General features: G+C 38.3%; 2 protein-coding genes across 5 annotated transcripts; both read right to left on the reverse strand.

Annotated features, from left to right (window-relative positions):
- Window positions 1-900: 900 nt before the first annotated feature.
- Window positions 901-16,423, reverse strand: ccdc120b (coiled-coil domain containing 120b). Of its 3 annotated transcripts, none has more exons than XM_056735563.1 (11): window positions 16,240-16,423; window positions 8,981-9,102; window positions 8,799-8,901; window positions 8,537-8,667; window positions 8,096-8,203; window positions 7,875-7,995; window positions 7,026-7,082; window positions 6,784-6,940; window positions 5,366-5,467; window positions 3,974-5,002; window positions 901-3,852 (listed from the first exon to the last, which is right to left on the reverse strand). In XM_056735563.1, the coding sequence occupies exons 3-11, from the start codon at window positions 8,845-8,847 to the stop codon at window positions 3,753-3,755; spliced, it is 1,854 nt and encodes a 617-aa protein (XP_056591541.1). In that variant the 5' UTR covers window positions 8,848-8,901; window positions 8,981-9,102; window positions 16,240-16,423; the 3' UTR covers window positions 901-3,752. The 3 variants fall into 3 exon arrangements, with proteins under 3 accessions (XP_056591541.1, XP_056591540.1, XP_056591542.1); XM_056735562.1 differs by lacking the exon at window positions 16,240-16,423 and adding an exon at window positions 11,383-11,524; XM_056735564.1 differs by lacking the exon at window positions 16,240-16,423 and adding an exon at window positions 11,383-11,524 and having other exon boundaries at window positions 8,799-8,904.
- Window positions 16,424-16,928: 505 nt separating this feature from the next.
- On the reverse strand, window positions 16,929-22,530 carry mbd1b (methyl-CpG binding domain protein 1b). 2 transcript variants are annotated; one of them, XM_056735526.1, is made up of 14 exons: window positions 21,594-22,530; window positions 21,369-21,509; window positions 21,152-21,278; window positions 20,781-21,019; window positions 20,459-20,541; window positions 20,247-20,272; window positions 19,986-20,153; window positions 19,796-19,861; window positions 19,664-19,693; window positions 19,503-19,580; window positions 19,141-19,305; window positions 18,722-18,943; window positions 18,231-18,395; window positions 16,929-18,119 (listed from the first exon to the last, which is right to left on the reverse strand). In XM_056735526.1, the coding sequence occupies exons 1-14, from the start codon at window positions 21,944-21,946 to the stop codon at window positions 17,643-17,645; spliced, it is 2,340 nt and encodes a 779-aa protein (XP_056591504.1). In that variant the 5' UTR covers window positions 21,947-22,530; the 3' UTR covers window positions 16,929-17,642. The 2 variants fall into 2 exon arrangements, with proteins under 2 accessions (XP_056591504.1, XP_056591503.1); XM_056735525.1 differs by having other exon boundaries at window positions 20,247-20,278.
- Between the last annotated feature and the right edge of the window lie 170 nt (window positions 22,531-22,700).

Consider the following 22,700-nt stretch of genomic DNA (forward strand, 5'->3'; position numbering starts at 1 on the left):
CTTGGGTAAGCCCCCAAATAGGTTTAGACACAAAACATTATATAATAAAGAAGACCGAGTCATTTAGATTCTAGTGAAACAGGCGCACAAAACAGTTGTTTGTATCAAAAACAATATACAGAGACAGATGTGCCTACACAACACCTCCATATGCGAAGCTCCCTGCAGAACAATTTATATATTGATGTTGTATTTACTCCGTTAGATATGAAATCCATGAAATAGCCCAGTATCTTCAGTTTACTAAACATAGTTTAATTGTTTGTGGTAAGAAACCGTAATTTCTACAAAGCAAATCTTTTGTAAATAATGTTAATTGTGAACAGTGTCATAAACCATAACAGGGGTAATATATTGGCAAAGTACACTGTTGTACCAGCTATATGTGTTTACTGCGTTAAAAAAAGAGCATCACCCAAGCTTTTATTTGGCATTCTATGATACATTAGTATTAAATTAAATTAAAGAACTTGGCACAATGTGGAAATCAAACTGGTTTCTCTACGCCTTATGCAATACGTGGAAAGGATTGGATTATCGAGATGGCGTTATGAATATCATCAAAGGCATATGATTTGTCAGTGATTTCATGTTCTCCCCTCCTACTAACATTTGGTGAATTAGATTTTTTATATTTTTGTATATGAAGTTTCACAGTAAGGCATCATTGCGATCTTGTAATATGAACTTTATTTTAAATGTTTTCCCTAACAGATAATCGTTGATATGTTTAAAAAATGGAAAAAGCATAAAAACATCAGAAAAACATGAATGATTTTACAATTTAAAGATAAAAACAGAATTCTGTTTATCAAGATGTCAAAAGAATTTACTACTGTAAATCAAAGCATGTACTATGGAAATAAATATGTATACAAAAATCTGATCAGTTCATAAATATACAATATATATCGTTTTATTCAAGTTGCTACATATATGTTTTTATATTTACAATTACAGTACAGACATTTAAGTCACCAAAATACACTAACAGAGACTAGCAATACACAGCTGTTTGGTCATGAGTTCAGATACCAGCTGGAGGCACCTCACAAACCTGCAAGTTGAAGAGTAGAAACTACACACCAATTACTAATAACCATTTCTTAACCAATTTTAATTAACCAAGTATTAAAAAGAAACCTAAACCATCGAAGTCCGAAGGCCATACCATCTGCAATAATATTCATCACAACAGGCTGAAGAGGCAAAAGGCAGCCTACAATCTACAATCACTTGAAACTGTAAATAAGTTAACAACAAAACATTCATACAGGTACCTCTCAAGGGAATTCATCAGAAACTTTGAAACTTATTAACAATAATAAACTTTAGTTTAGCAAGTCATGGGTTAGTGATATAGCATGTATAGACAGTTTCATTGCGCCTGGCCCGAGGTTAACTTCCTGTCAATGTTTGTTTATTGGTCTGGCTAGTGGCTAATCATGTAACTATTTATATGAATAATATATTCATATATTATATTTATATTCATTTATTAATTATAATTAATTTTATTGTATATTTACTCCTGTCATATTTGAAGAAACCCCATTGACGTCTAGCGGTTGAACGTGGTATTGCAGTCTAAATTAAAAATATTGGCAAGGCTAGTTTAGCCAAGCATCGTGGACTCTTCTCAGTTTCTTTTGCTCGTTTTCAGAAATATTCTGCAGAAACAATTTTTTGTGTGTATTGTGACAATTACTTTCAGGCCACAAAAGCACGCATATGTAGTGACGTTTGTTTGTGTAGTTGCTTTGAAACCGTCTATACAGCAAAGAGACTGTATTTTAAAACAAAACAAAAGAAAAGCAAATCTTTCGAGTTAAAAACTGTTACAATAATCATTTCTGAACTAACTGGTGAACAGTATGATTACACACTGAACAGTTTAGACTGAAGGTATTTCACCTCACATACAGAGCAAACATAAGGCCAGCTTATGCTACTTTTATGTATCCCACAGTCAACACTAAGATAACATTTCTACAATATTCTAGAATATGTATTAAAGGAGTCGGTTGCGACTAAACGATGCAAAAAAAAAAAGATACTGGAATGTCTGGATACACCAAAGATACTGAATGTTTTTAAATAACTAAATACTTGCCATCCAAACAAATAAAAAAATCAGAATGAACGGAGCACAAATCATAACAGCATTATTTAGGCTTTACAGGAATTCATGATGCATTATTTTGCCATGCATATTTTTTTTTTCTTCAAATCATTTCAAAGTTCAGGATCCCAAAATGTGTACGTCAACAGTCTCATGTAAACTGAGGTTGTAATGACACGGCATAATTTGTATTAAAAGCTGTAATATCGTTCAAACTTATTTCACACAACCAGTGTAAACTTCATTGAGTAATCGAGATTTCAGCCATCTCAAACACTTCTACAATCTTACCCTCACTTCAAAGTCCTCTATATGAAATACTTTTATCATACTCTTCATAGCTACATATAGATATATATAGAGATATAAACAAATAGGTATGTAACACATTCACTGCTGTAATAGTACATTTAAATGCATGAAAATCTGATCATATATAATTGAGTATTAACCTGAACCATATTAGTTACAAAATAGTAATTAGTACATTTTATAATCTATTTTGTTCTCTGAAAATATATTTATATATCTCAGGATGAAGCAGAGTAAATGAAATGTATATTTTGTTCTGAAAATGTACCTCTACAATACAATTACTTTCAGGAATACGTACACAGAGTATGAGGAAAACACCCTCCTGACAGACAGGTTTACAATCGAATGCAGCTTTTAGATTTATCACCGCCAACACAATGATTGCATGAATTGTTTAAAGATGCCTCTTCTTTTGATAGGGATGCACCGATACCATCAGAAAGAGTACAATTGACAATTATTTTGGTACCCGTTGATAAAAAACACTTGTTGAGATTTTTGATTATCTGTAAATAATAGCTGATCATCAATGAGCTGGCATCATGAAATCTAAACATTATTTACTTCAGTTTAACCATGTATTGTCAAAGTATATGCAAAAAAATAGGAATTATATCAGACCTTATTATGTATGATTGTACATCTAAAAAAAAACAAAAAACAGTTTTTAAGCCCATTTATACTGACAATGCAACAAGAGACAAAAGAACCTCATATTTTCGAAATTTTGTTCACTATCCAATTTTATACACCATTCTATATGCTTGTGTAAAGGTCTTTGCACATACAGTCCGTAATTTTCGTATGCTTTTTTTCCTAATTGGCTCTCGTTTGTACGTTGTCTCTGAATTGCTAAAAAGGCCACTCAAAATGTTTGACGGGTGCTAAAACGCAGAAAATCGAACCCGGTCCAAATTTTTTTATGACTTACTAAAATATCAGAGCCAGTGCGTAAATGTGATTGACGCAACATGAGGTCGTATTCATTTCTTAACATGCGGAAATTTCGGACGCAAATTTCGGACTCAATGTGCAATGGGCTTAATGATTGACGCTAGAATGATCTGCCTTTGAACATACATTTAGACATGCCAATACATAAATTATGCATAGAGCTTTTGCTGAGCATTGTTTGGTGTATCACATGACTTTTTTGTGCGTTTCAACAATAATGCTACAAATCATATAAGATGCATATACGGGTTTTTGGTATCAGAGCCTTTTAATGGTGCATACTGAGGACAATACCAGACCGGTGCATCCCTAGAAGAAGATGCAATGCTCATTAGAGATGCTGGGATAATTTGGCTGCCAGTCAGACCAGCGTTCCGGGTGAAGGGGGCTCCGAACCCGACTCTTTCTCAGTGCTTCCTTCAGAGGGGAAAGGCTCTGGGTAGAGAGAGAGTTCCACGGACCTGTCATTGAGAGACACACATAACATGACATCAGAACACACAGAATACACATGTATTGTCCGGACCACAAATTTAAAATTTGCTCGTTCTGTGGGATAAAACAGAATGAAAGGAAACGCACCTAGCATGCAAGGGATGCCCATGAAATGATGCTGACTGAGGTATTTGACGGTGTGAATAAAGTGGGTCGGCTGCAATGGACTGAGGCTGGTGCACCAGGTGGTGAGTTTGCGAGTGCCTCATGCCAAGTCCATCATGACCTTTGGCCGTAGTGGAATAACCCAAAGCGTTCCTCAGATACCAGTCCCGAAGCCCCTCCAGAGCCAGTGCCTTGTGCAGACTGCGGGTGGAGTCCTCTGGGGTGGGCAGAGAGAATTGCGGGGGTCTGCGTCCGAAAGCTGCAGCAGTGGTTAGGTCTGCGTGATGGGGCAACAGGTTGGGAATCGAAGAAGTGGTGGACCCAGAAGAGGGGTGCGACAGATCGTAAGCAGAGAACAACAAAGTGTCATGTTGGTGCGGCTGTAAAGGGATAAAGGGTCCGCAAGATTTTGTCCGTGTCACTTTGACCCGACGTGGCTCCGCCTCTTGGCCCCGCAGTACCATGGGACTATACGAAGGTGGAGCAGCAGCCAGGTGTAACTGCGAGTGGGAGAACCCATTGTAGTGAGGTGGGGTACCCGATGGAGCGGTGGAAAAATCTGGCCAGATTCGCCCCACCGATTGGTTCGGCTGAGGCTGTACGGGCCTCTTCTGTTGCTTTCCCCAAATGTAGTCCATCAAAATTTCATTGTATCCAGTGCCACTGCTTTGGCCGCCGAGAGAGGAGCGCATTCTACCCTGCTCTTTAAATCCCATCATCTGCCTCTCTGGGCTGCCTTGATACATCTGACGGAGTTTGCCATCCGTGAGGGACTCGGAGCTCTTGTATGGTCCAGCTCGGGGTGGCATGCCGCTACGGGGAGGTCCAGGTTCGGGGACACTGGAACGGTCGAGCAGTGCTTCAGAGCTGTTGCTACGGCGAGCGCGGGAGCTGTAGGGGCAGCTGCGACGTTCAGATGAGGAGCCCTCCAAAGATGCTAACGGTACAAACTGAGGAACATCTGGACTGCCACACCACTGCTTAAGAGCAATACCACCAGGCATCTCTGGCCTAGCAGACACATTAAAAGGACATTTTAGCACATTTAGGTTTTCACATAATTTTTTTAAGTTTTCCCAAATGTGTTTATATTACTGTTGCATTGCTTAAATGAATACGAAGTCATTTTCCTTGCAGTATTTGAGGTTTGAAAAAATACAGCGCATTTTTCCGTTATTTTGACCTGTTTTCTCGAGTTTTACAGTCCGCAAATAAATGCAAATATTTGTCATTTGATTGTAAATAAAAAAAAAAAAAACGAATATCACACAGACGTTAGTGGAGGGCAGAGTTCCTGCCCACGTACGGTATTACAAATCACGGTGAAAACACGGTGAACTAACAGCAGAAAGAGTGTCAGAAAAGATTTTGTACCTCACGTGAACGCTGATTGGTGCTGTGCGGGACAATAGAGGCGTGGCTGGAACACTTCTGCCCTCCACATTGGATGCACTTCTTGGGAGTGAGTGACTTGGGCTGAGTAAACATTCAGAAATTACAAATACGATAGTAAACCTTAACCAATATAGCACTTAATTCTCGATCATGATCGTCCAACAACCAACTAGCCGATGGGCTGAATAGATTTGTATTTTCATCTCGTCTCATGCTGTTTGATATGAGCATTGTGTTAAAACATTGTGTCAAGTAAAAAATTAGGCCATTTTCCGATTGGGCTCATTTGCTGCGGTCGGAACATGAGTGCAATTGTTCCCGGCGCCCCCCGCAATGTTTGGTTCTTTCTAATCCTGGTGCATTTGTGCTCTTCTTATGTCATCAAAAATGTGCATAGCACGACAGAATACAGAACACCTATCAATATTTTGTGTTTTTATTAATTGGTGCTATTATGGGCAGCAGAGAAAATGACAATTGGGTTTACTGTATGCGCGTTGCATGCAGACGTCTTTCTGCAGCTTGCAAACAGACTATTTTGAGGAAGCAATGGATGACCATTGACCTGCCGCTCTGATTCCACTCGGAACGCAAAAATACGATGCAGGCTCAACCTAGGTACACATGCTTGAATCCAAGGTAAATCATCAGCAATATCATCTTTTACATGTGTTTTATTGAAAGAAATATATCCTAAACGACTTAAACGCATGCGCGTGTCACTTCAAGTGCGCACCCGGGTCCATGTTGCTTTCATATTCATGTGAACCGCGTCACAATTTGAGAGCAAAGACCACCTCCTTCACGTAGTCTCGGGTTCAGTAGCCAGGTGCACATTCAGGTTTGACAGCTTTCATATTCGCGATTTTTCATGCAGTCGTGCAACGTTCCGAACTACTTCAAGTGTCTAACTTTCAAAACTAGGTCTCGAGAGCTCAGCATTTTGCTTTATTCAGTCGCACTCCGTTTTTCAAATCAACTATTCAGGACTTCCTAAAAAACGATTGAAACTATGTTAGTCAATCTTAAAAGCAGTAGCTATTAGGGATGTAACAATATTATCAATATTGTGTTATCGCAATAGCAAAATTACTCAATATTATCATGGTCACATAGAGAATGTTAGAAAAAATCATTGATTTTTGACAAGGTCCATCTGGTGCAATTATTTTATTTGATAAAAGGGATATTCCGGTCCTTTGACCTATCTCATACCTTTAAGCAACAGTTATGATAAGAGGATGCTTACGGCACGTTTCCAAGTCATCATTTGTCATTTCAAATACCGTAAAGGTATAGCCTCGTGGACTTTACACCGAGGTATTATCGCACAGTGAGGTTTTAATATCATCACTAGTAGCTGTACACATCCCACCCTTTCTTTCATTCAGGCTCACCTAACAGAGCTTGAGGCAGAGTTACGACGAGTTCTCATCTCATAGTAGATTTCCACAGGGGACAGCTTCCTACAGAGCCTGCTGTCAGGGCTGCCTGGTGCAAGCCGGGGATGAGACAAGGAGCGGTGTTCAGGTGCCACACTCGGAGAGGAGTCTTCTGTAAACCACAGTTGACAGGGTTATGTGATATCTCAGTTACGTAGCCACTCATAGACAAGCCAGAGTATTTCTGAATCTTTTACCATTGTCGTGAGATGTTGAGTCTGACATAGAACTGCTCTCAGACTTGACAGTTTCTTCTGAAAATGTTAAAAATGAGAACACCAACTAAAGAAACTGCTTGCATGAAATGTATCATAGAACGTTTTTTTATCCATGTCTCCGTATCGTAACAGATGTGAAACTGCTTACATTAAGATACTTTAACAAAAACGAGGAATTCATTATATGTCATCAAATTGTTATGATATGCAGGGTAACAAATAGATAAGATCATCATAATGACGCATATCAGAACATCAAAATCATGGAAACACATTTCTGATAAATGAGCAATGTGGAGATTTTAGCGGCGTCTAGTGGAGAGGTTGCAAATTGCAACCAACGGATTGTGAATTACAACCAACCTTTCATAGGCCTACAGCAGTTCTAACAGGACAAAGATGGAGTCTCATTTTCACTTCCTTGCTAAAGGTGATAATGTATTTACGACGTGCTAGAGCAATTTGTCCGTTTAGGGCTACTGTAGAAACAACATGGTGTATTCCATATAATGTGAGCCTTACATAACGCTTCATTAAGGTCTTTATACACCTCCTAAGACATTGTAATGTACATCACATTGTATTTGTATCACACTGGACCTTTAAATTAGTTGAAAATCTTTAGGATCTTTGCACAGAGTGCAACAGCACACAATGAATTGATAATTGTATAGATATCTAAATCTGTCACCATATACCCAGTGTCCTTTTAAAGTAAGTGTAGATCAAATAATTCAAGAAAATGACTCAAGTTCTTCATCCTGCAAAACCTTTCTCGTGCATGCACCAATGTTTACAAGAAATGCATTCATGCCCGTGTAATGTCACCTGTGTGGCATCCGCGGTGAACCGTCCTCTTACTGTACAACATGTTTTTATCAGATTCGATGCTCCGACGCAGAGCACCACTGAACAGAGCTTTCATCTGCCTTCGCTGACCCGGGTCATCCTGTGAGGAAAACAGATGCTGTTATAATTATATTATGCTAACAAAGTTGTGGGTGTCTGTTAAGAGAATCCTTTTAATGCCTCTCGGGAAAAAGACTCACCTCTCCTTTTGAGGTAACGTAAGGTCCCAGATTGGTTCGCCGCTGAACAAAGGGAGGTCTTTCCCCTGCTTCTAAAGGAAAATCACGCGGCAGCTTTCCTGTGAGCTCCTGCGGAGACATCTTATGATTTTAGTCCTGCTGTCTAATAGTTTTACGAAAAAGGTTTCATCAATTATTTCTGAATGTAATCCCATAAAATGGTCAATTGCAATTGTTTAGATTTATGCAAACTATAAAACTAGCCAGAGAGTTTCAAACTCAAACGATGCACTTCCAAAAAGAGAACTTATATTTGAAACAGACCAAGTATAAACCAAGTCATGCAAAACAATGTGCAACAGCTGGAAGTGCTTTCCTTAGCAGCTGGATTTTTTGTCATTGTTAAGACACAGCAACTGACCGAAATGCATTTAAAAGCTTAAGTGTAATAAACTCTCGCACCGCCTCTTGAAGACACACTTGTCGAAGTTCCCCGAGGCGACTGTTTAGAAGACTCTGCAGACTCTGCTTTCGTTCCTGCAGCTCAGAGACACGCTCTCCTTGCAGCTTGCTGTCCTGACAGCCCTGGACATCTGTAAACATGAAATTTACATTTATTCATTTAGCATTTTACAGAGAGTTCAGGAAGCAATAAAGCGATATGTTTAAGAAAGTCAAGTTGTGCAATATCCAGGCACACTCTTATGACTTAAGTATGGTTTACCTGGACCCCCTAAGCCCATGGCAGTGATCAGGCGACCTTTGACCTCCATAGAATGTAACTCAGGAAGTCTTGTGAATTCAGCCTCCCACTTAACCCTCAGCTTCTGCTAACCAAGAAGAATCAAAAAGGATGTTATTATTTGAGGTACAATTTAACAGAACATTTTGAGAACGTCACATCACCTTGTAGTGACGTGAGACATGTCATTCCGTGTTGTGGCTCAGATTGATGTCCACGATGCTCTGGTGTACCAGTGGCCAGATGGGGGAGCCACTGTGTAACTTCTTAGTTTACTGCTGAGCCCCTATTGGAAAGAGGACACTTTGTTATACTGAATTAAATAAATGCTTTACCAAATACTTAATAAAACAACTACCCATTTTCGTATTCAGTGATTTTACTTTTTCAAACATCACAATGTGAAAACCTGAAAGTATTTTGGTATTGTTTGTGGAAGTACAATGGCCAAACATCACTAAACACTACGTGTTTGCTTGTTGGAATCTAGAAAAATATGTCAAACCCAGAAGAATGTGTTTTTGTTTGTGAGGAAGTGGCATGGGTCATGTGGCAGGATGGTTGGCTGGGAACGTTCCCAACAACAAAATCAGGCGTATTGCCACCACGTGCAGTGTGAACTGACAACGAATTACAAGAACAAAAAGGAGTAACAAAGCAAAAGTTCAGTGCAGTGTAGTCTAGCTCAAACCATTTATAAAAGCTATCATGATTCATATAATTGCATGGAAGTACAAAGGGATTTTGCAAAAGACTATGAACACATCTGGTTCACATATGCTAACAGATATCACACACCTCAGCTTACAAGCAGTGACCTGGCAGAGAGCATGATGGGAGCTGAGAGGCGGAAAAATGCTTAGAGATCAAAACCTGACCGAGAGAGATATAAACAAGCGGTTTATGGGAATCTGATGACAAAGCACCCAACATCCCGGGACAAAACATGTGAAAAAGATAAAAAGAGAGAGAGAGAGAGAGAGAGAGAGGGAGAGAGAGAGATAGAGTGAGATGGAGAGAGAGAGAGAGAGAGAGAAACATCCTGGGACCAAACATGTGAAAGTGATAAAGAGTGAGGGAGAGGAAAAATAGAGAGAGGACATCTTAGGACAAAACATGGGAAAAGGAGAGTGTGAGAGAAAGGGAGAGAGAGACACAGAGAGAGACATAAAACAGTATACACATAACAGCATATGACAAAAGACAGATTTAGAGGATTCTGCTAAAAAAAAAAACCAAATCATTTACTCGCTCTGGTGTCATTGCAAACCTGTATGACTTTCTTTTTTCAGCAGAGCACACAGTAGAGGATATTATGAAGAAAGTTATTGGACATTGACTTCAATTATGTATCCATTATACATGCACTTCAATGTGTACACCTGCATATTTAATGTGCATGTTCAACGTCTAATTTGTACATCTTGTGTACATACTGTGACTGTCCATATGTGTATAATGTTTTTCCCTTTTTTGTACAGTCTATCTATTTATACTTTGCACTGTTCGTCTGCACTTCATTCTGTAACTTAAGTTTGTTAAGTCATACAGTTGTCTGTCCAACTGCATTCTACTTTGTATGGAATACGCAGACTTTCACTCACCACACGTGGTGATGTGACAATAAAAGTGAGTTGAGTTGTATGGACGCAACTTGAGGGTATATAATGACAGATTTTGTTGGGGGGTGAACTATACCAACTAAACAGATTCTCTCACATATCCTGAAGCAAAAATGGGTTACTAATCTCTTCAATTTGGGTGACAGACTATCAGAGGGGAAAATCCTAGGTTAAACGATAACAAATAATTATGTGATTTATAATTGCAGAATAAAAAGGCTTATCAAATGGTTTATTCCTTTCAAAAAAGAAACAATTTATTACAAATATGTAATAACAAATTATATTTACTTGTCTTTTTTTATCGGTTGACTGGTTCTGCTGATGTTCATGTTGATCAACTTTACTTTTTTGTATGTATTTTGTATGGTAATATTGATTCAAATTATTGTGATATTGTGTTACTTTTGTACAATAAGCAAATAACTAATTATACCGGGTTTCTATGAGCAAATTCCGTTTACAACAAAAATCCACTGTGTGGATTGAAGTTACCAGTCGACATAATGTATCCATTAAACATTAAAACTGTCAATTTACCATCATACAACAGTAAATGTGAATTGATATTTTAATAATAACTATGGCAGGTGAGATTAAAAGCTTAACAACTTTGCTGTGCTTGTGTATACACAGCTGTGTATACAAGCACACAAACAGGACAACCATCAGACACCTTATGGAAAAACGCTTACAACGTCAATTTATATTAAGAAAGAAGCGAGAAGCATTTTTATACGTTTTTTACGCTTTTTTATATCAAAGATCGTTATCACAGCTGAACAAACACTTCTTAAGAAAAAATTACATTTCTCCTTATATCTCAACAGCAGTCTGAAGGCGATCGGTAACGTGCAATCTATCGTTAACATTATCTACGTCCGATTTAACACCGCTAGGAAAGTTTTGCACTAAAAGTGCGGTCATCTGTTTCATGGACTTACCTTAACAAAATATTTGCACCAAAATATCCACAAAATAGACGATAAATGCGATTCTCATTTCATTGCATGTCAGATTTAAAGATGCAAGTCTTCAAGTTGCAGGACCGCAATTGTTTTTGCCTGTAGCACACGCTCTCTTCAAAAAAACATCCAATCCTAAAGGCAACAAGGACGATACCATCTTCAAGCGCATACGGGGGATGAGCCACCCAAGAAACATGAATAAAACCCCTCACAGTCACGATTTAAAACGAACTTTGAAATGCCGTTCGCTTTCCAAACAATTCTGCTTAATGTGAAGTCACATTTATTTACCAAATTTGGCGACAGTTACGCGACAAGTTAAGCTGCAAGTTATCTAAAATGGTTTTGTCCGACAAGCGGACAGGTGAGGCTGTGGCGTCCGCCACAACCATATGGTTTCTGACTAAACATCAACAGACATAATAATTACTCTTTTTGCACTTCACAGTTAATTGCAAAAGATACTTTCGTTTTGAAGAAACCTGGTAAATATAAATTAAATTTGGTCTAAAAGTACATTTCAGTGCATTGCTTAACAATCATGGAAAGTCTTCACAACAAATTTGTATTTGACTCAATGTCCATATGTCCAAAAAGAGCGTCAACATAGTTCACTTTATAGATTACTGACCTCTTTACTGCATTCCTTTAACTTAATTTTGCATGAAATCTTGGAAAGAACAACTTTCCTGACATAGCAGATAATTATTATATATCTAATAAACATAATTTTTTAAGTTAAAACTATCAAGCACTTGCTTTTTTGGACAACATGCACACCTTTAAAATGTAGGATCTGGGGTCCTGCAACATTTTCAGATGTTCTTGATGAGGCCTACTTTTTTTAAAAATCAAGTTGATGATATTTTAAAGTTAAACACAAATATGTATTCAGTATAAAAAAAAATGATGTATTCAGAATAAAAGTTCAATGACTTCACTTTTTCACACATTCAACATTAACAGTTTTATTAATAACAAGCAAAATAATGTATTCACCATTTTTTCCCAAATTTTTTCTTTCAGTGCAAAAGATCCTTATGTGTCCACTTCCAAATTTCTCTAGGATACTAAAACACTATAATATTCATTACATGGAGTGTCAACCAGACATTACAACATGGTGAACTGGGATAGCAGAGGGATCTAACCCTATATGTGACCATGAGTGCTTTATGTAGAAATTGGAGGGTCTGGGGTTAGCGCTTGGGGGAGAAGTGGTTTCTCAAACCAGACAAAGGCAATTCCAAAGACTTGTCATGACCTGTCTCTCATTTGCACTGCCCTGTTGTAGCACACCAAAAAAGCTCTGCCACACAAAATCACAGCATTACTTCTCGGGGATTACCCTCCGTTTTCTATCTCTCTCTGAAGATTGCATCACTTCTGAGTTCAAAATACAACACAGAAGCAATATTTTGGGTCGTTGGGTTGGGTCGTTTCTGGGTCGTTGACAAAAATTGTTTCAACATCATGGTGTCGTGGAGCAATAATGCAATTTATAAACAAACCAAAATGAGATAACTGAGAACACAATGAAATGGACTATTGACAATGCATGCACCCAATATAATGTAGAACAGAGCCTTCCTCTGAAGCTCAGAGCATGTGTGACCAGCAATGACCCTCCTTCCTTACAGCTGATTCTTAAGAACAACCAGCTGCTGTCCTGCCAACCTACTCGACTTTGATCTCTGCAGATCACATTACAGGGGTCAAACAACAACTATGTTCAGACGTTATAGCAGTTGTAGAATCAAACACCTGCACTTTTTAGAGTTTTATGTTTGGTGTTATGGTATTTTAATCGTTCACTTTCCACAGAAAACCTGCAAGTACTGTATATCATCTGCGTTGGTCACATGATGACACACTAAAATCATGACTGCAAAAAAATTAACTGTAACATTTCTTGCACCTGCAAAATGATTTATAGTATTGGACAGGTCTACTACACAATTCCCTTGTATGTTTTGTTCAATAGACATGTAGATTTTTGGATCATGCTTACAACTACAAATGAATGCAATAGTTTTTGTGGTTGCATGCACCTAACATGAACAAGAGCATTTCAGCCAAAAATGAAACTTATTTCATCTTTTACTTACCCTCAAGACATTTCAAACCTGTTTGAGTTTCTTTATTCTGCAGAACACAAAATAAGATATTTTGAAGAATGTTGGTGAGCAAATATTAACAACATAAGCCCCCGTTGACTTCCATTGTATGGACCAGCGAAACATATCTCAAAATATCTTCTTTGTCTTCCACAGATGAATCAGTCATATACATATTTTCAAAGACATGAGAGTAAATAAATAACAAAATAATTTGTATTTTTGGGTGAACTATCCCTTTAAGTCTTTTACAGCCTGAACAGTAGAGACCATATGTCCTGTAGAGGCAAAAACTTAATCCTGTAGAGTTCACGTTTTACCCAGATTCCTTGTTTATCCTCATTCTTAACTCAAGTCTTTACACATTCAATATGGTTTTGTCTAACAGATGGGTTGAGCGCACTCTGGAGAGAACAAACCCTAGTTTTCTGGAATGTCTGATCAAGTGTTAGCTAAAATCAACGTGCAGCTTTACTGTGTGCTTTGAAGTCTACACGGACTACTTTTGGTTTGTCTTTTTGTACCCACGTTTAAAGTGAAGTTAAAACATATTTTTTTAAATCAACCAAACAACGTCAGATTAAAATCGTGTTATTTCTGCCTAAATAACCCCAGAGACCTCCTGCTCTCCTCCCAAAGACGGAATTCCTTCCTCCGTGTTTTTTTACTTCTAGATAAACAAAGACAAAACAGACAGTCAGCAACAAAGCTGACAACAGCTTGGCCAAACTGTGGTAAATCTCTGTGAAAACATGAACATTTCACAGCTTAGCCAGGGTGGAGACACTGTTTTGCAGCCTCAAACCCTGTCCTGGGGTCATACAGCGAGGTAGCTGGACACATAACAAAAAGCCATTTGTTTGGACATTAACACTCACACCCTGTAGAGTAATTAGTGGTGATGACTCAACCCCGTATTCAAGTCTGTAGCTGCAATCGCTATAGCATCACTTCATATATAGGTAACCTAAAAGTACATTAAAAAATCTAGTTTCCAGGACAGAGGGGATATTAAAACATCTCATCCAAGCATGGATCTTTTGTGTCAGTTTGTGTATGGCTACAACATCAAGTAACAATTGACTCAATTAAACTTTTTATGGCTTTAGCACCCTGGATGGGAGGAGGAGTTCACAACAGGAGGACTTCATTGAAACACACTCTTGACAGAGCTAGCTGAAGCAAGAAATCCGTGCTTTGCAATGTGGAGTGACTCAGAGTCTAGACACTTCAAACCACACATGCCGTCTTTCATTTGCAGTGAATATATAGTGACAAGAGTGAGAGCTCAAGTCAAAAGCATCAATTATATGTGCCATGGCAGGCCAAATGTGAATATCTGGTTGAAATGAATAGGCTAATTGGTTTATTGAATTAAGTTAGCATTATAATGGAATTATACCGTTTTTGCTAAAGCACATGATACAAAGTCAAAGACGACATCAGATTTTTATAAAGCATGATAATCTTATATTCCTGCCGATGATCGCAAGGTACTTGAAAGTACCTTGACAGTATGATGGTTGTTTAATACCCAATACTTCTTTAAATATTTCACAATCTTACAAAATGTATGTCGTGTTGTTTACTTGATATTTTTATTTATATGTTCCTTCTTGTCTCATTTTTATCATTATAATATTTACTGTTAATGGAAGCTTGTAGACAAACATTTCAGTGTTAAGAGGCACACCTCCTGGTGTTGATCTGATCAAACTTGACTTAAAATATATTTAAAAAACGAGGACAATGAATACTATTGCTGACTATTAAAATGTTGTCATATGATTTATAAGAGATTATGAGTATATAATGATGCCAATGCGACATTATCAGATATTTTAAACGGTCGGACGGAGTAAGGCTATCTAAATGTAAAATAGATGTAAAGATCTCAATATATCATTAAGGCAAAGTTTTAAATCATTAATTGAATGTGAACGAAAAGGAGCATACGATTTTGGTTACAGGACTGACACATGTGGCATATAAATGAAGTCCTAAACGTCACAACTACAACTAACTGCGCACGTTGTCTTGCTGTTACGCTTTGATATACATAGAAAACGTATTCGACAGTGTGAAAGGGTATCTAAATTATATGACAACTTCTAAAAAAATGCGTTATAATATAAAATAAGTTCTGCTCGCGAGAACATGAAGTCTCAGTGAGACGATACAGAGCCTTATTGATTAGGGTGGCTTAACCGAAGAAACGCATTCACAGATGACACATTTGCTGTAAATCAATCCAAATCACATCCAAACCTACAGATAACAGGTGTGACTGTTTAGCATCATAAATCCATCGCATAGCAACATGCCGTGGAAAAATCCCATTGAAAGACGCGCGCGACGCTTTCATCAGCAGCACGACTACACGCTGCCTGAATGAAACGTGAATAAGACACGGTGTTTAAAATGCGAATTTGCGTGACACGATCGCCACACATTAAATAAACACAACCAAACGTCCGAAAAATACAACAGGACACGAGGCGTATTTCATTTCATGCGTCCCTGGATGTAAGGGAGCATCTTGCGCGGTTCCCTGCAGTCTCCGGCTGCATTTAAATCGAGTGACATTTCTGTTTCATACACGATACACACACAAACAGGTTATTTGCTTGAGAAAACGTGCTGTTTAAGAAGAAATATGGGTAAAAAGACCATGCACACGGACCTGCGATGTCTATTAAAATCATCAGTGGCTCACCTCAGTAACATCTTGCGTATCACATCCTCCCCTTGAGAAACACATGCATGGTGTCCCCGCATCGCGGCAATATTTTAATATCTTCTTTCACATTTCGGTGATAATCAATCCCACACATGCACAGCAAAGCGCTGTCACAGCACGGGGAAAAGACTGGCAAACAGGGGGAAGATCAACACGCATCCACTTGTCTGATTAACTCTTTCAGCCTCGCCCGTTTTTTTATTTCATGACGGACATTGTACGTAAATGACCGCACAAATCTGGGCATGACCTGAGAAATGTATTTTCTTGCTTTTAGTCGTACAGGGTACTGCAATTCAATGTTTTCGAGTTTATCCTTAAAATACTGAAATAATGTTTTTCTTTTCTTTTTTTACAAAGTATACGTTTAAAAAGCACACATTTTAAAAAACATAAGAGAAGAACAACTCGCATTTTAATTTGTTCAACTTTTCAAGAACTGGATGCAAGGTGCCGTTCATTGGGTTATGGCGCCCCCACTGGTGTATATAGTCATATTCGTTTCAGATGGGCATGCTGCGGCAACATTATGACAAATTGCGAGTTGTTATGCATAAATCCAAAATTACAGAGGCTGCAAATTACATCCATCTCTTCATTTATTTTAAATTCTGTTGTTCAGGGATGTCATAATACAAAGCGAAAACATCACTTTTAAACATCTCTGTCAACCAATTATGATTTATTAAATAAACAGAATCCAGATTCATCATATGAAAGAACATACAAAGATCATTCAAAGTGTTTTTAACAGAAAAAGCAAAAACATAATTATACAAAAAATACTATAGTTGATCTAAATCATTTGCCATTGTTTTTGCCGTAGGCTATATACAAAATTGTCTATTCAAAACAGAGAGCAGCCTCACACCATGTCATATAGCAAATATGAAACCTTTTATCAAATATGGATCTTCCATGATATTTATGCATTCTGAAAAATCCCCCCTGAGAAGCACATCATTATTTTCAGTATGAACATGTGTAGATATAACTTGTGTAAAAATTAAATGTTACAGATAAATGCTAAACCATAAAACTTGTCCAGTCATTGCTTTCAAATTCTCATTTTATATTTCAAAATTTCTCTGACATAACTGTGAATGAAAGATATTTGTGACCTACTCTTGGCCCCCCAAAAAAGAGCAGTATATTTGGTGGTGACTAGTTAACATTAAATAAAGGGAAAAAGAATGAGAATTAGAAGAGGTAACGTGCATCACATTGTAATGTTGTGGATTAAACAAACAAGGTGACTTGGCAGTCAATGCAATCCGTAGAGTCAACATTTAAATGTTAAGGTTGATACTTCATTGGACTGAAATGTTTAACAACTGAAGAAACGTGAAAAGCATTACGTAAAGATCGATTTCCTCATGTTAAACATGATATTGAGGTTTTGTAGTGCATTTTGCACAACGTTCCAATTCTGGCAAAATAAGGAAGTCACATGTCGCCGCCCGCTCGGGAAGAACAGGCTGTGGTCCAGGTCTGGAATTTTTGTTCTCAAAACCCAGGCAGACTAAGTGCCTTTCCAAGTCTTCAAGGAGAGCAACAATCTCTGTTGTTGTGGTGAGACGAGTTGGGTGGATGTCATAGAGTTTGTGGGTGGGCAGGAGAGGCTGTCCCTGGACACTGATGTGATATTGAAAGCTGGGTTCAATATTAACAAAGGTGTCCGCCATAGCAGAACGCTTGGAGCACTGCATTAACTGTAACCTTGGACCTTCTGCCACAATGCAGAACCAGAGGACAGGAAGTACCATGCTGCGAAGAGACTTTAGAAGCGGCATCAGCTCATGGTCAGCGTCAATGCCTTTGGTAGCGATGTCGGCCATACTGAATATCTGAGTTATCTGCAAAACCAGCAAAATGAACCTCGTCATGAAGCACACTTGGAAAGCGAGTAAAACTGTTTGTACCGAAAGGATAATCATACCATACACAATAAATGCATGTGTCCTTACCGATGGGGAAGATTCGCCCTCATACTGCTGTTCTTGATATGGTCCGAGAGTTGCAGAGGTTTGGGATCTATTCTCCGGCCTAAAACTCTCCCCCACATAGCTTAGGGGAAAGGTTGAGTTCTCATATTTTGTTGCAGGAAGCTCTTTGTACTGCATACCTGGTCTCTAAAAATGAAATAATAATAATAAAGCGTCATAATCAGATGTAATAAACACAGGAAGCTATATTTTCAAAAAGCGTTTTGGTGGAAACAAGATTCTCGATGATCAACAATGTTTATATTTCTGCATTCTTTTAAGCTGCCCTGCAGGTGCCCGAGCAGGAATACCCCATGCACCAGATCTCTGTGGTGAAATGTTTTTCAGAATCAGAACATGTCTGAAAAGCCAGAATAACTGTGAACTCTAAAGTCAAAACCAGAGTAAGCTGTTGGTGAAAGAACACTAAAGTAATACCGTGCGTGATACTACTAAGGACTCCACTACTTTACCTTTCCATTGTAACTGGGAAAAAGGAATGCTTTCCTATTGCCCATATGTGCAGCACCTGAAGTCTTTGGCCTCTCATATTGCTCTGCCTCATTATCCGAGAGCTCTAAATCCCACTGTTTTCTGCTTCGGGGTCTACCACGTGACCTTGGTCTGCCTCGGATTACCCAGTCCTGAGGTATATACATCTCTGTCTTACTCCCATCCATGGGCAGCAAGTGCTTCTGTTAAAAACAAGCATTGAGACATGGATTCCCTTTAATGTAGTGTTGACAAAAATGTAAGATTTGTACACAAAAGGTATTAAAACCAGGGCAAAAAATCCTAAAGCTAAATGAGAAACAAATGACAGTTGGTACATAATAAAGATTTACATAAAAGAAGTGAGAAATCTAATATAAATACAAAAAATCAAACCCACCATAGCCTCTCTTTGGCACTGCCGTAGGCGGCATTTCTGTCGTTTTTTATTTCTCCCTCCAAACTTTGGTTTGTCCATGCAAAAATCACATGTTCCACAGTCTGTTCTTCGAATGCAACCTCTGCAACACCCACATGACCGTCGACGCATCTTAGCTGAGCCGAACTGCAAATCATTAAATAACAAACAAAGACAAATTATATTCAGAAAAGCAGAAAGGATGCCAATTTGCCAATGCTAATGCTCTGATCATATCATCACACAAAGTTTTCTTTAAATAAATAAAAATATTGTGCATATTGGTGTTCAACACACAAAGTACAGCAGTGCAATAACTCTAGTTCATCGGTGTTGAACTCTACCTCGTCCAGGTAACTTTCACCATCATTACCAAGGAACAGAGACAGCTCTTCTGAATCACTGTACTGCAGAAAGGAGCTCTATTTACAGAAAAAAATACTATGATGTAGTTGATTTACAAAAATCCTTTGGATCAATCCAACAGATTATTTGTGTCTGTTACCTGTGATTCCTCAAAATCTGAGCCTGGTGGCTGAAAAATAAGAGAATGGTAAAGAAATGGTTAAACATCTCTTCAGGGCAACAAAAAAGAACATAAATTAGATTGCAGTATTGTTTTAGGAGTTTTTCTCACTTTAAAATAAGGTGTGTCCAGGGAAGCAGTGTTTAAAAAGAGTTTATTTGATTCCTGTGGAATACCCTAAAATGGGTAAAGTATAAACATGAATAATTTGGTGTAGTTAAATTAAATTACTTGAATAAGAGAAAGCATTACCTGTCCACTAAAAAAGTAAAAGTTGAATTTAAACAAACTAGAATTGTACCTTTGCTATTTTGTCCCTGCGAATCGGATGTAAACACTTCCGTTTGCGACATTTTACTTTTTGGGAACGGACATTTAGCTGATGATGAAGCCGGCTATTTCTGCAACTAACACATTTTCCACAGTCCACTGTAATCTGGCAAGCTCGACATTGGCCACATGGAATCCCCTAAAGTAACACAAAGTAATACCATCAAAACATTATGATTCTTTGACAAAGAAGTCATTACATCAAATGACAAAACACAAATGAGAAACTAACCTTTTTGTTGGGTTTCCGACGTCTATCTATTGCTAAAACAAATAACAAACATGAATCATTTTAGGAAATAATTTTGAGGGTAAAATGCAATTTGAAATCAAAATAAAATTGAAGTCAAAATAAGAGCTGCTTTATCACCCAGATTCACAAACTTAAAGCAATGCTCAAAACACACCTTTGGCAAGAGAGTAAAAAAGAACATTTTGACTCACATGCGTTCAATTCTCTCCTGCAGCTCTGGCATATAGATTGTCCCTCTTCAATTGAAAAGCTTCTATTGCATCTCTCGCAGAGGCTACATACATTCAAAATAAACACAGAATGAAAAACACACTGTTAAAATTATTCCATTTAACTTAAAGCTTAGAAGTCTATTTATGTTAACATAACACAACAATTAAATGTCATTGTTTTGCTTAGCAATATTTTCTCATATTCCCAAAACAAGTCTAATAAAACCATAAGAAAGAAATTAATGTTACAAGTTTAACCAAACAAAAAATCAGACAAGAGTGGCATATATAGGATTCATACCGAGACGAAGATTGTGAAGTTTCCCCATTGCCATTGACAAGACCCACCGCTGAAGGTGGAGCAACTAGATTTGCAGTCGGCTCAACTGGACTTGCAGTCGGCTCAACTGGACTTGCAGTCGGCTCAACTGGACTTGCAGTCGGCTCAGTAGGAGTGACGTCTGTCACAGGATATGTATGGGGACTACTTTTCGGTGGGGTCACATCTGCATCCTTTTGGTTCAAATATGGAACAAATCTCTGGAAGGCACCATAGTTAAGGGTTACTGAGGATCCTAGACTACGGACAAAATCTCTTTCAAGGCAAGTCAGTTCACTGAGCCATCTTTCTGCAGAATCAAATTTGTATACTGATAAGCATTTGCTTCTTACCCTTCTTCTTCTCCGAGGCACACCATCGACAAGGTTTCCCGATTTGAAATCAAAGTTGCTGAGATCCAAGGATTCGTCTACGTATTTCAAAAGCTCAACCTTACTTCTTACTTTTTGACCATTTGGACTGAAGAGACGGATGATCATCAATTAACAAGATAAATAATCTAAATTTTAAAATTGCTAATTCATAGCAAAATAAAAACCATCAATTTACCTCATATAGTATGTGTCACTTCGCCCTTCGCTTGTGCCTGATCGACGGAAAACCTGTCTACGTTTCCATCCTTGACCTAATATAGGCCAATCCTCCCAGTTTTCGTTCGCGTCAAAGTGTCTCCTCCGCCTAGGTTTTGCTCTTAAAAACATAAAATGCCCAATTTAATTAGGAAGTTACATCTTGTCGTTAAATATAAAATGAAGTTCCAGATTATTTACTTACCCTCCACCTCTGCCTCCTCTTTCCCCCACGTTCCTTCGACTAGTCACACTCCCACTCCATTCACTTCCCGCAAGGCTTTCCAGTTCTGGATCTCCTGTTCCATCCCGGTCAAAGCTCTGGCCATCAACGTCTTCACAGTCTTCTTCGAGTGGCTCCAACCAGTCACAAGCAGGATTATCCATGACTTCCGAAGACTCACCTTCCACCACAGTTAAAGCCTTCTCTTTTGTATTGTCTGTGACAGCATCTTGAGGGTCTGTGCTTGTTGTGGGCGCTTTGTTTTCTTCCTTTTCAGCTGGTGGTTGTGCGGGTACCTCTGCATGTACCTCAGCTGCAACTTTTTCTGTTTCCATGTTTGCAATGCCCCTTGTTATTTTAGAGCTACAATAAGGAAGTGTGCGTTACACAGCTAAAATAAAGAGTCTATGTATCAGGAAGCATTGTTATTGAAGGGCCATGTTGTTTAACATCTGGTTTGCTGAGGATGATGTCAAACGTATGTTCGTCTGGATGGCTTACAGCTCTATTATGAATTGTATGAATAGACTCTCTCCTATATCGAAAGCACTCAGCTCAGGCACCTGTAGCAAGAGTTAAAAGCCTCTTGGTGCCTCATTTGGACCAGCTCGTCAAGTTTGAAACACCACGTCTCTAAATACGACAAAATGCTGTCTAGGTAGTAAGCTCACTAGGTTTTGAAACACAGCCTCACACTAATTGGCGTCAATATTTAGCGCGGTGGCTAAAGTGTTAGCACGCGTGTAGTAAATGTGAATAATAATGCCACAGTGGTAAAGATGGTTTGTTTCTTATCTGTAATGCTTCTGTCACGCTAAACTACAAAAACAGAAGCTCGGAATTTAAAAAACGTACCTGCGAAACGTTACGCCAGCCTCACATTCGTTATTTTAAACTGACACAGCAGAGGGACCGGAAGTGATTTGTAAACCGGAAGCACGCGACAGTGGTCTCGTTTCAGAATCAAAGCTCTATTGTTCCGGTTTGCTGTTGCATGACTCGCTTTACGTATTTTTTATTACAAGTATGTGAGTCAGTGCACACGTGTGTAATATTTTGTATAAGGTAGTATAATAGTAAAAGGCACAC

The sequence above is a fragment of the Triplophysa dalaica genome, chromosome 21 (assembly GCF_015846415.1).
Source record: "Triplophysa dalaica isolate WHDGS20190420 chromosome 21, ASM1584641v1, whole genome shotgun sequence".
Taxonomy (NCBI): domain Eukaryota; kingdom Metazoa; phylum Chordata; class Actinopteri; order Cypriniformes; family Nemacheilidae; genus Triplophysa; species Triplophysa dalaica.